The sequence below is a fragment of the Ammodytes marinus genome, assembly GCF_949987685.1.
Source record: "Ammodytes marinus genome assembly, chromosome: 23".
Classification (NCBI taxonomy): Eukaryota; Metazoa; Chordata; class Actinopteri; order Uranoscopiformes; family Ammodytidae; genus Ammodytes; species Ammodytes marinus.
This window is the reverse complement of record NC_137227.1, coordinates 6166935-6179207: the sequence shown is the minus strand read 5'-3', so window position 1 is coordinate 6179207 and position 12273 is coordinate 6166935. Positions and strand designations below refer to the sequence as shown.

Genomic DNA, 12273 nt, shown 5'->3' with positions numbered 1-12273 from the left:
TCTAGTTTCTTTCTATTTGTGGCTCTCATCCATTTCTGAGTGATGCTGTATATATTTGGCCTCATCTGGTCCAAGCCGCAGCAACAACAGCCCCTCACAGACTGTGTCCAGCTTATTTATCGCTCCATCCCTTCATCCCTCTCTTCTCCGCCCCTCCTTGGCATGGCACTCTGTCATTAGCTCTGAGCTCACAGAATCATGGCTTCAATTTTGGCCTGCCTGCCTCTCAGTCTCTAGCAGTTTTTTTGTCTATTTTTTTCAGAAGGCTATGTTGTGTGTGTGTATAACCAATAGACCATGGCTGCTTTGCATGCTTTCATCCCATTAGTCCACACATGTATGCATGTGTTTGGATCTAATCTGTTCAGCACCTCTGTCCAGGCTATACGTCTATCAAATTCTCGGCATACATGCACACCTATGTCCCACCGTAAACCATATTTGTTTCACTGTTTGGCATCATTGACCAGTAAAACTGTTTGCCCACTGGGAGGGTAATTCAATGCGATCATTTATTGTTAACAAGAACCGTTCTGTTACTGCTAATTTTCAATATCTAAACCACGGAGGAATATTTTCATTTGCTGAAAATTACATCCATCCTTGATTTGACACGCCCTGATACACAGACCACCTGCGCACAGTATGAAACACACACACACACACACGTATATTTCAGCCACACATGCAAACAATGCAGCTAATCAAGCTGAGGTTAAGGATATTTTTATGCTAAGACACATTTTCCCCAAGCTGAAAACCAGGACAGAGGAAGTGAGCGACTGAAGGAGAAATGAACCTATTCAAACAAATGAATTCTAATGAAGCTTCACAGACAAGACGTTTGGAGTCGATCAGTGTTGTTGTGTGAGAGAGAGAGAGAGAGAGAGAGAGAGAGAGAGGCCGTACTTCCCCTCTGGAAAGGACTCAGCCCGAACTCCTGAAAGGGAGAGAGAGAAAAACAAGAGAAGGACCCTGGAGAAAGTGAGCCTGGAGGAAGAATGGTCCAGTAATGAGAGGGGGGCTGAGTTCAAGGTTGTATTCAGACGTAAGGATTGGCCCCCTGAAAGACCTAACACAGACTTCCTCAAGGTTTAAGAGCCTCTTTATCAGACCCAGGTCTGTGTGTGTGCAAAATGCTGGATTCAAATTCAAATTGGCTTATTTTCAGGCCTGGTTGTAACAAAAAATAATCAGACTTCGGGGTGTTTTTATGGAGAAATGCTTAAACTGAAATTAATTTCAATAGAAATTTGGTGTGGAAACTTTTCAGAGATTATTTATAATGGGGTATTAAAATCCCATGACTTATAACTGAATAGGAACAATAATGCTTTATGTATTGATGCTAAAGTGCCATAATTCACATTATAAGTCAGTTATTCATTGTTGGCCAACTCCTGTCATCCACCAACTGCAAAACGTCTCCCGAGCTGTAGACCCCTCGATGCATATGTTAGAAAAAAGAAAAAACCGGGGTAATTGTCTGATTGAAATAGTTATTCTGTCTCCATACTGACTTCTTTTTCACTGAAGTTAAATCAATCTGCAGTTTTTTGGCTATCACCCTCAGACAAGCCTAGGACCAAATGAATCCCTGTTTTGGAGCTACTTACTATAGGTTGTCCTTGTGCTTTAACTTTGGGCTGTGCTAATTTTACACAGCATGCTCTTGCTTCAGTTTTCAGTTTCTTGGGAAATGACAGGTACCCGACACGATTAGCAGACATTCCCAAAGCAGAACTCTTGATTCCTCAAGTGACTCTAGGCTCACAGTGTATTATTGTATTTACCCTTAATCCTTATAGGGGGGAAATAGTTGTTAATAATGGAATCTGGGCAAGTTGTACTATGTGTTTTATAAGTTACTATAAAGGCCAGACAGTAGATATTTAAGACCCAATATCAACCTGTATGAGGACCTACATGTAGCCTACTGTAGATTAAAAAATTAAATAAAAAAGGGAGGGAGGGGAAAGGGATAGCTACTTGCCAAATGTAGCAGAGTCTGCATTTCAAGAAAATATAAGTGCACGCTTCCAAAGGGCTGTTGCTGGCTTTGATCTGGATGGACCATTCCTCGAGGAGACATGTTTATTAGGCTATGATCATTTAGGGACATTGTGGAAGCCTAGATTCAGAAGCACTAACTAACTTAGAGCCACTGGGTCTGTTTTATTACAGATGCCAATAGACTACTATTTAGTTTTTTATTAGATCCGTAGCCTAGGCCTACTTCAGAGAAGGAAACGAGCTGTGCAATCATTTTCGAAAGGCAGATATGAGCTGAGAGACTCCAGATCAAACATTAGTCCATCCCGCCGGGCCTCGCCCAAGGGCCAAAACATTCACATGATCTATCTGCGTGTAGAGTGCTCTGTTTCGACTATGGCACCTTAACGCATTATGGATGCTGAGGTGTGGGGTTTCATGATTTTTGGGAGAGGACTTTTGGGTGCTGTATCACATGTTGCTGCGAGAGAAGATGGACTACTTTGCAGGTTTTTCCACTATTACACTGTTTTAATAGCAAGCAAGAGTCAGCACGGCTCCTCTCCTGCACATTTTGGATTTCACAATAAAGGTACGCCTGCATAGTAGCAGAGAATCGCTATGCCACACTTAAATAATGTGTTAACTTTCTTGACAATTACTTGGGCCCAATGAAGCTTAGCCTACAGTGTAGCCTACGTTTTCTGTTCATAGTTTGTGATAACAATTTGTTTCTAAAAGATCTCTATATGCACTTATAAATCAGCTAAATATTAAATATATCACCAAAATGTAGGCATTCAACAATAATTAGGTAGGCTAATATTTCCTTTCTGAAGTGTACAGTAGGCTATAGGCCTATCGGCCATGTTCGTTTATTTTTCTCCTCCCTTCTGTCCCTGCAGCACTGTGGTCATTCTGCCACTGGATGGCGACCCAGGACAGCTATTGTTTGGTAAAGTTCAAGTTGTATTTGATGGCTGAAAGACATTTCTGTAGGGCTATGATTTTAGATAGGCTATAGCCTAATCCAATATTTTATTTTTATGAACGATGGCCTATGATGTAGCATAGCCTATGTATATGGCCTTATGAATACCTATAGGCCTAGTTATCATTTGTGTTTATGTGATTCATTTGTTTATAATATAAACAAACTAACCCCATGACGGACCAACCCCTACATCTTCCCCGGAAATCCCAACCTTGTTTAGAACGTCGGTCACGTGCTCGTATCGTTTACTGGGTTACCCTGGCAACCAAACGTTTCCATGTAGACATGCACACTGTGCCACAGGTTTGACTGTAGGGATAGTAAAATAACACAGAAAAGAGAAGTAGCTTTCCTAAAGAATAGCGTTTCCTAAAACATGTAACCTGTAGACAGAGAAGGCCGTAAAAAGTTTATTTGTAGAAAGTTAAATACACGAACTTCTGCCGTTGGCATGTATCTCAGCTTGTGAGGACTTTACTGCTACGGTTGTTAAATGGCAGGTAAGTTAAGAAAACAGTTTGTTAGTCGTTAAAAGTGTTGTAGCCGGCTTAGCTAACGCTACATGTTTATTACGATATAGTCTGTAACATCCAAGAAGAGCCACTTGACGTTCACGTTATTATACGCCATTAAGATACACCGTTTGATTCACTTTGAGATAATTAATGGGTCGTACACGTTTAAAACCCTGCAAATATATATATATATATGATAAGTAATAATTAAAAGCCTACTGTACAGTAAATAAACCCAAGTGAATTAATAAATATATATAAAAAAAACTTCATTAACGTTTTAGTGTTAGGCTAGTGAAGCCGCTCACTAACGAGACAGTGACAAAATGTATACGATTCAAAAATATAAATTGGTGTGTAGCCTACTGTAAATATGACGATACAATATTTTTTGTAAATTGTGTTTTTCAATGCTCGCTTCTAGTGACTGAGAAAGTGGACATTTCTGAGGTGGACGCTATGAAAGAAATGGAAGACAACTATTCTAAGGCCCTTCGTCGGGTAAAGCTGGGTCATTGTTTGTATCTTACTGCCGTTTAAAATGTTCACTTTTGTATCCATTACCAGTCCATAAGCCCTCTAAATAATCACCCTTCTCTCTCCCCCTTTCTTATTTTTTCCTTGGGCTCCTCCTTTAATTTCTCCATCATATGGAAGTTGTTTATCCGTTGTGTGGCACTTCCTGGTGTGACTGAAGACTTGTGGACAAAGGAGAATGAGGGGGCTCTGGATCAATTTATTGAAGACACCTCTATCACAACCATGGTGGTCTATGTGGACACCTATGGCAAGCTGCGGGTGGAATTCTCCATACCCTCACTGGTACAGTATACTTTCCTCTTCACTTTTAATGCTGAACATTTTAAAAGTTTAATATACACGTACTTGCATGATGTCTAAAAGAGATGTTGAAATGCCTTTTGTTCACAACTTAAAAGCATCAACCTTATCTGAAAAAAAGTGCTCTCTTCTCCTCCTTTACAATTTATAAAATGTTTTCAATTCAACCCCTGCATTTTTTACCTACAGCTCTGGAAAAAATTAAGAGACCACTCCAAATATTCAGTGTCTTTAATTTGACTGTTTATAGAAAAAAAAATTGTGGGGCATTTTTTTTTTTTTTTATGCTTTATTGATAGTGCAGAGAGACAGAGGTGAAATGGGCAGAGAGGGGAATGACATGCAGAGAACGACCGCGGGCGGGAGTTGAACCCGGGTCTGCGGCTGGGCCCGGCCCGGGGGGGGCAGTACGCCCTACCAACTGAGCTAAGGGCGCCCCTATATAGACATTTGTTTGAGTGAAATTAATATTTTGGTTTTATAATATAAACTACTGATGACATTTCTACCAAATTTCAATAATTTTTTATTTTTATTAAGAGCATTTATTTTTAATTTTTTTTAAATCCAGACTGGTCTCTTTATTTTTTTCCGGGGCTGTATCTATCTTCACCACCTCCTAAAAAATGTCTTTCTTTCTGACAGGTGAGAGATAAGCTTTGCTATTTTAGCCGCGTAGCAGGAGCCATAATCACACCAGAGACGTTTGGTGCAGCCATACAGTTTGGAACCGTGAGGGGCGATCCCACCCACAGGCTGCTTCATTACATGACCTGTTTGCATGCGCCCCCAGTTGCTCTCACAACTTATAGCGGGAAGAGCATCAAGGACAACTATACCAACAACATGCACTGCTTCCTTGCTAGTCTAACTGGTGGGTAACTCAGAGGAAAAGACAGGTTCACCGTTTAACAAAACTACACACTGTAGTAGTTCTTTAAAGCTTCTTGACTCCTGTAACTGTTTGATCATGCAACACGTTTGTGGTCTTCTAAGATAGGTCATTAAATGGCTCTGACAGTGTTTGTGAAGCATTTTGGACATCCGTCAGTCTCTGTTTCACATGTCAGAAACTTTTAATATTCTGCACATGTTACTTAACATCAATGAAAAGAGGGGCACATCGCCCCATGTACAATCACGGACTCTTTTTAGATCAGCTTTTTATTAATGCTAGCGATATGCTTGTTCTATTTACGACATTTCTTGTCCATTTGATTATTATAACTGGTATTTTTTATTTCATTCCATTTTAGGGAATTTGTTTTAACAATACCGAAGCGCATTTCCAATATGCAGCCATTCAAAATCACTCAAATCTTCTACTTTTTTGTTTTTCAACAATAATAAGTGAAGGGCGGCCCATAGTTTAACTCTAAAATGTCTGGTTTGACCATAAGTTTATAAACTTTCAGTAGACAGCGGGAAATATACTATTTCTTGCCTTTAAATAAGAGAACAATATTTATATGGTTGCAGAAATTGTGGAAAGCACGACAAAACACATGTTGCAATTTGTACAGGATGGCCATCATGACGTGCTATCATATGTAATGTATTTTATTTTTGTACAGATGATGTGTATAAGAAGATGGGCAACACTGTTCTTTACATCCCAATGGAAGGCCTACAATGTAGCCCTGAGCAAGCCTGCAAGGACAAGAAGCTGGTACAGAGATTGCAGAGTAAGCCTGAAGAGTTCTGTATGTTTCTTTACTTTATCATTATTATTATTATTTGCCTTTTCACTCACTTGCTCTTCCCGTTTTAGTTGTCATGATCCACTGGACAGATCAGATCAAGGAGCTACTGAATGACCAACAAATGGTTCAAATGAGGGACAACTGTGGCCCGCTGCAGGAGATAGGCTTCTGGAAGACTCGTGCTGCCAAGCTCTTGGACATCAGCCAGCAACTGCAAAAGCCAGGTGTCAGGCACATCCAGAACATCTTGCTGCTCTCGAAGTCTCTCTATGTACAGCGCTTCTGCAAGCTGGCCATGGAAATACAGGTACCGCAAGTCTCAATTTTAAATGTATAATACAATAAATGCTACCCTTCAGGCTAAAAAAACAATGTTAAAATGTTAAAAGTTGTAATTCCATGCTACAAAAAATATGTGAACTTTGATAATTCCATTTTAGACAGTAGTCTCAATCATTTCTTCCTCACTAACAGACTGGAGTTCTGCTCACTGACTCTCATTATTATGAGCTAACTGCTGACATGAGTTATTTTGTTTACAGGACTAAAGCATCATTATAATAATCTATCATATTTTCATCTTTCCTTGGTTTGTCCGTTGCCCAGGAGTGCTCTCTGCAGGCCCAATCGAACCTGTCCTACCTATCCATACTGCAGGAGCCATGCGAAGAGCTTACCAAACTCAAGCCTGGCGAAGTTGCTCCTAAGGTTCGGGAAATTGTTAGTCTCATTCGCCTCATCTGGGTCAACTCTGTCCATTACAACACCAGTGAGAGGATCTCTGGTCTCTTCCGCAAGGTACCCACTCGTTAGTACGGCTGACTAATGGGGACGAGTGTTACTAACACCAGGTTTCTTTTATTGGCCCCCTTTGTTCTGTCTCTATATTACTTTCACACTCAACAGCAATGTTGTAGATACTTAAGATAAGATTAATAGTGCTACTTTAGGTTCTGTTACACAAGCTATCATGTATTCCATAGATAAGTCAGTGGAGCAACATTAGCAGATAACCTTATGCTGTCAGAATGTCACGTTCAGTTGTAGATCAGTTCCAGTTGGATTTTGTTGTCTTGTTCTGATAAGGCATCATCATCAATAGAGAGAATAATAAACTAAAGATAACTAAATAAATAAAACTAAATAAAGATATAAAGTTAGGTAGAAGGATTTCAGCAGGGATATAAAATATATTTGGGGATGACTGATTATTTTAATCTGGGGGTCATAATGAATGCAACCAGCAAACCTGGTGAGGTAGTATGTTTTCTAAAAAATAAAAACCATGATAAACTCATAACAAACTTTGGGCAGACTCAAAACCTAATTTTACAAAGTTATTTTGTGTAAAGTTGACTCAATACCCTTCCGTTTGAGTATGTAATAAATGTGGATATGAGTGTCTGTAACTTGGTCCCCCTGTGGTTGTATTTGTGGCAAGTGTGTTTTTTTTTTGCTGTTTTGCAGATGAGTAATGAGATCATCTGCCTGTGCTTCCATAGCATCTCACTGGACAGGATCTTTGAGGGCTACGTGTTATCCAGCAAGCAAAACCTCAACGATTGTATTCAGTGCTGCATGTCCTGGAAGGAAATTTACCTGCAAGCCTCACAGATTCACCACAAGTAGGAGACATTTCTCCTCTGTATGGACTAAACACACTTTCATCTTGATATAACTGGGGACTCTTAACTGATCAAAGTGATTGTTGTATAGCTTCAAATATCCTAATTTACTGCTGAATATGGTTTAAATGAAAAAATGTATTGATATTTTGTAAAGGTAAAAATATATAGGCCTATATATTTTTTTGTAGTATGATCAATCTGCTTCACCATCGTCATATTACAATGATTTATTCTTACATAGTAACATATAGATACATTACCTGATTGTGGTTCTGCCATCTCTCTCTCTCTCTCTCTCTTTCACTCGCTTCCTAAACAAATGCACATGCCAGCACGCTGGTGTCATGAAACCACTACTGCTTTTTTCCAATGGTGCCGCTAGAAAGTTCCTCGTTGCTATTTTAAGTTTAAAGAATTTAGTCCATAGATGGCTTTTTTCCAGATATGTGAGCTATATAACTAACCTAATTAACTGCATCATGAGAGCAATAAGCAAAACAACCTGAGAAATGTAAAGTTAAAGTTTATCAAAGGTTTCCAATGTGATAAGAACTTGAATGGATGGTTGCTGTGTAACAACCTGCTACACCTGTTTAGTGACCGCTGTAGAACTAGCTCCAAAATCCTGAGGTGCTGATCTGACTCTTCATTCCTGTTTCCGAAGTTCTACCGCTGCCCCCTTTCTCCGTCATCCCCCTTCTCTCTTTCTATCGCTCTTATTCTCTCTCTGTTTTTACGTTAGGTATTCTCAAAAAGGCTGGACCCTGGACCATACTAGCTTTTTTGTGGTGGTCGATGCTTTCATTCAGAGGTTCAAAGATCTGCTTGAGGTAATTTTTTCCCTCCCTCATCCACATTGACATGCAGAAGAACACTACAGCTGTGTAGAAATGTATGCTCATAATATCCATGTCAGATGAAGTGACCAGCCCTGTAAACAAACACTAATGCTTATGCAAGTCTTCCTTATGATGAAATAGAGCTAGATGCTGCCTGGAAATAGAAATGTTATTGTTGCCAATAAATATATCATTATTACTGGGCAAGCTTCCAAATAAACAACGCTAAAGAGATAACACATGGGATTGTCATGCAGAAGTTTAGTAAATGTAATCAGGGGCGTAGCACCAAATTCTGGGCCCCTATACAAAAAGTCCTGATGGGCCCCCTGAAAAGTGGTCTTACAATACACATGGCTCTCTGTGCCAGACAACTCCACAATATTTCATCTGATGAATGACCAAATCATTACTTTTACCGGTGTTTCACCCATAATATGTCTTAGCCAAGGTGGTCACTGGCCAGGGTCACAGGAGGTGCGGCGCCGAGCGCAAAGATGCCAATGCGCACTATAGAAATTAACAACTGTTTATTTGAATACAGTTGTGCAATTCTGTTTGCTATGTGCAGGTATAATTTTACAGACAGTACAAAACACAATTAAAGAAAACTTCTACTGTTTTGGTGCAATACTATGCAGACACACTAAATACAAATAATAGACCATACACTTGTGTAGGCACACCAAGTGCAAATTCAACTTTTTAAAGTTCCTTTATGGATGGGGGGGCTGTGATTATTGTGGACAATAGGCCTACTGTGATGTGATAGCCTATAATTCATTAATGGTTATTATTAGCCTACTTGCTTGATTTCTTTTTAAATACAGGTCGGTTTGGAACATGTCTTTCCCAATTTAAAACATAAAAATAAAGCAGCTTTGAAAATTCAGATAAAAAATCTTGTTGGCCTACACTAGCATGCTGTTCTACAAATAACTCAACAGTTGAAATAATAAATACAATGTGTTTTCCCCTTAAAATGTCTAAATGCATTTCAAAGACAGTAACAGTGTGGCACTTCTTTAAACTTACTGAAACTTGCAGGGGCCATCACTCTCATGTATTCATCAGACTTTTCTTTGCGTTGTCTGAGCGGATAGATAGGTTGTGTTGCCACAGTGATGTGGAGTCCTAAACTGTCCTAGCTTTGCCAGCACTTATTTCTGTACAGCTAAATATCCCCATAGAAACATCACTGCGTTTATTTTCGCCACCAGTTCAATTCAATGTTGGCTTGCTTCTGCTTACTCTCCCGCATACATGCCTTAGTCATGCGCAGGCCCCTGATCTCCTTGCAAGGGTCAGGGGCCTATCTCGAGCCAGTCAATTATTTCTTTTTTTGGAATGGCATTGTTCAGGGCCTTCAAAGATCGGGGCCCCACATTTAGCTTGTTAAAAAAACAAAAAAAACAAACATTTTTTTTTTTTTTTTTTATGGGCCCCCCTCTGCCTTGGGCCCCCCCACGACTGTATCACTTTTCCCCCCAGTCCGTCGGCCCTGAATGTAATGGAGAACACATGTAGCTCTACTGCACTAACATCGACTGCCAAAATGGATCTCATACTGTCTTAACTAAGATCAATCTTTCTTCATTTAACATATTTTCTTAATGTTGTGTCTTCTAAAATGTTATGTTGAATTCAAATTTAAATATAATGACTTCTTACATGAATATTTGTGAGATTGCATTGCAACAGGTTTCACATTGGGACCACAACTAGATTTTTTTTTTAAACTTTAACTGAATGCGAAATTTGTTGTTTCCATTGTGATTTGTGACAGATCTGCTTCAAAAACAGTTTAAGGGTTAGCTTTTGATGGCTTCATACGTTTAAGTCCACCCTTTATGCTCACTATTGGGTTGACTAAGCTTCTTTGTGAATATTGTCTTCTATATTGCAATGGAATATGACTTTCAATATTTAAGTCTTCAATGCATACATTTTTCACAACATCTTTTCCCCACTATAACTGTTGATACAATGCATATTGTTTTGGTATTTGGGATATTTATTTCGCTTGCCTTTTCTCAGGTATGTGACTGCCAGCAGCAGTTTGCCCGTTGGGAAGACGGTCAGCAGAGGCCGCTGGCATGCTTCAGTGGCTGCGAGGGACCAGAGTTAACCCGCTCGCTCCTGGAGATAGAAGGCACCTTCCACCGTGGCCTACAGAACCTACACTCTGTGGGCAAGGGCATTCTTGATGTTGAAAACACCACATGGTGCAATGAATTCAACAGGTAGATATCTCGCTCTTTAACACATTAAAAAAAAACTTAATGTTTTTTAGTACTGAAGTATTTAGCATGGTTTGAAAAGCCAAACAATGTGTTTGGGCTTTTTATAGAGCCAATAGATAATTATCAATGGTGATGATGAGTCATATCTCATGATGCAAGTTGACATCACGTCTCAACCACAAGTAGCATTCATACCTCTTAAAGGTCCCATATTATGCCAAATGCACTTTTTCAAGGTTTTTGAACATAAATATGGGTCCGCTTAGTGCCTAGAGACTGCCAAAGTAAAAAAAAAAAAGAAAACTATCTCCTTTTCTCACTCTCCCCCTTTCTGAAAACCTCCACCCCTCCCCCCAATGTACTCTCGCAGAATTATTCTCGCTATGTCGTCATAGCGAGAGAATCCCCTCCCCCCCCACATTAGTAACCAGAAACTTCCCCTGTGCAGTAGTCTATGATAACCCCACCCCCCTATTTCTTATTGGTCCACGGCCCGAGATCCTCTGGAAAAATATTCCTTCACCGCCATGTTGTTTTCCCCGCTAAGCAACAAGATGCCTGTAGTACAGCAAAGCATGCTGAATGTTGCATAAACCAACACAGAAGCCGATTGCTCATAATCCACAAATTTATCTTAACCACAGCAGTCAAATGCCTTGTTTTTAATAACACAACGGATAGGAAGCTACTCAAACGGTGAAACTAAAAGAAATGTTTTTATTGGTATTTTTGCCTGACTGGTGTATAGCTATTAGCTTTGGGAGAAGCATCCAGATTTAGCTCATACTAATCTATTTATTAACCACAGCTGTCTATTTATGCCTCGTTTTTAACAGGACAAAGGATTGGAAGCTAATAGTGTAGAAGTCAAACTTTGAAACTAATGTTTTCACTGATTTGAGTGGTATTTTTAGCCGTTAGCTCCCGAGGTAGCTTTGCAGTAGCCTCCATCTTTTGCTGATAATAATCTATTTGTATTAACCACATCTGTCTAGTAATGCCTCGTTTTTAACAAGACAAAGGATTGGAAGCTAATGGTGTAGAAGTTAAACTTTGAAACTAATGTTTTCACTGATTTAAGTGTTATTTTTAGCCGTTAGCCCCGAGTAGCTTCGCAGTAGCCTCCATCATTTGCTGCATTTTGATCGTGAACATGCCGTTTCCATTAGCTTGTGGCTGTCAGTGTATGAACATAGTATTTCATGTAGACAAGGATCGGTCATGTCAAACTGTTCAAAGTGCGGCTGAGCTCCTGCGTTACTAGCACTTCTCACATGGTTCTTCTCACGGGTAAACCTAACCGTGGTAACAGGCACGGCAAAGACGGTGGGAAGGGCTATGGACGCTATGGACAGAGGGCGAGGCCAATGGCTTCGCTTCCGGACAGGGGCGGGGGGAGCTCATAGATGGTATATTAAACGAGGGGAGCTGCAGCTCGTTTTCAAAAATAGGCCATCCTGAGATTAGCTGAAAATCAGGGTATAGAGGCATACTACAATAAATTATCTGAACGTTTTTT

General features: G+C 39.8%; 1 protein-coding gene across 1 annotated transcript in view; it reads left to right on the top strand.

Annotated features, from left to right (window-relative positions):
- Positions 1-3479: 3479 nt before the first annotated feature.
- The window catches only part of dnah2 (dynein, axonemal, heavy chain 2), a gene marked incomplete at both ends in the record, with an annotated part of 72622 nt that continues 63828 nt past the window's right edge, over positions 3480-12273 (top strand). Inside the window, 10 exons of the mRNA XM_080052418.1 lie at positions 3480-3486; positions 3926-4002; positions 4159-4323; positions 4987-5215; positions 5916-6026; positions 6113-6351; positions 6651-6842; positions 7512-7669; positions 8415-8502; positions 10549-10754. Coding sequence (XP_079908544.1) covers positions 3480-3486; positions 3926-4002; positions 4159-4323; positions 4987-5215; positions 5916-6026; positions 6113-6351; positions 6651-6842; positions 7512-7669; positions 8415-8502; positions 10549-10754 — 1472 coding nt within the window. The remainder of the gene's footprint in view (positions 3487-3925; positions 4003-4158; positions 4324-4986; positions 5216-5915; positions 6027-6112; positions 6352-6650; positions 6843-7511; positions 7670-8414; positions 8503-10548; positions 10755-12273) is intronic.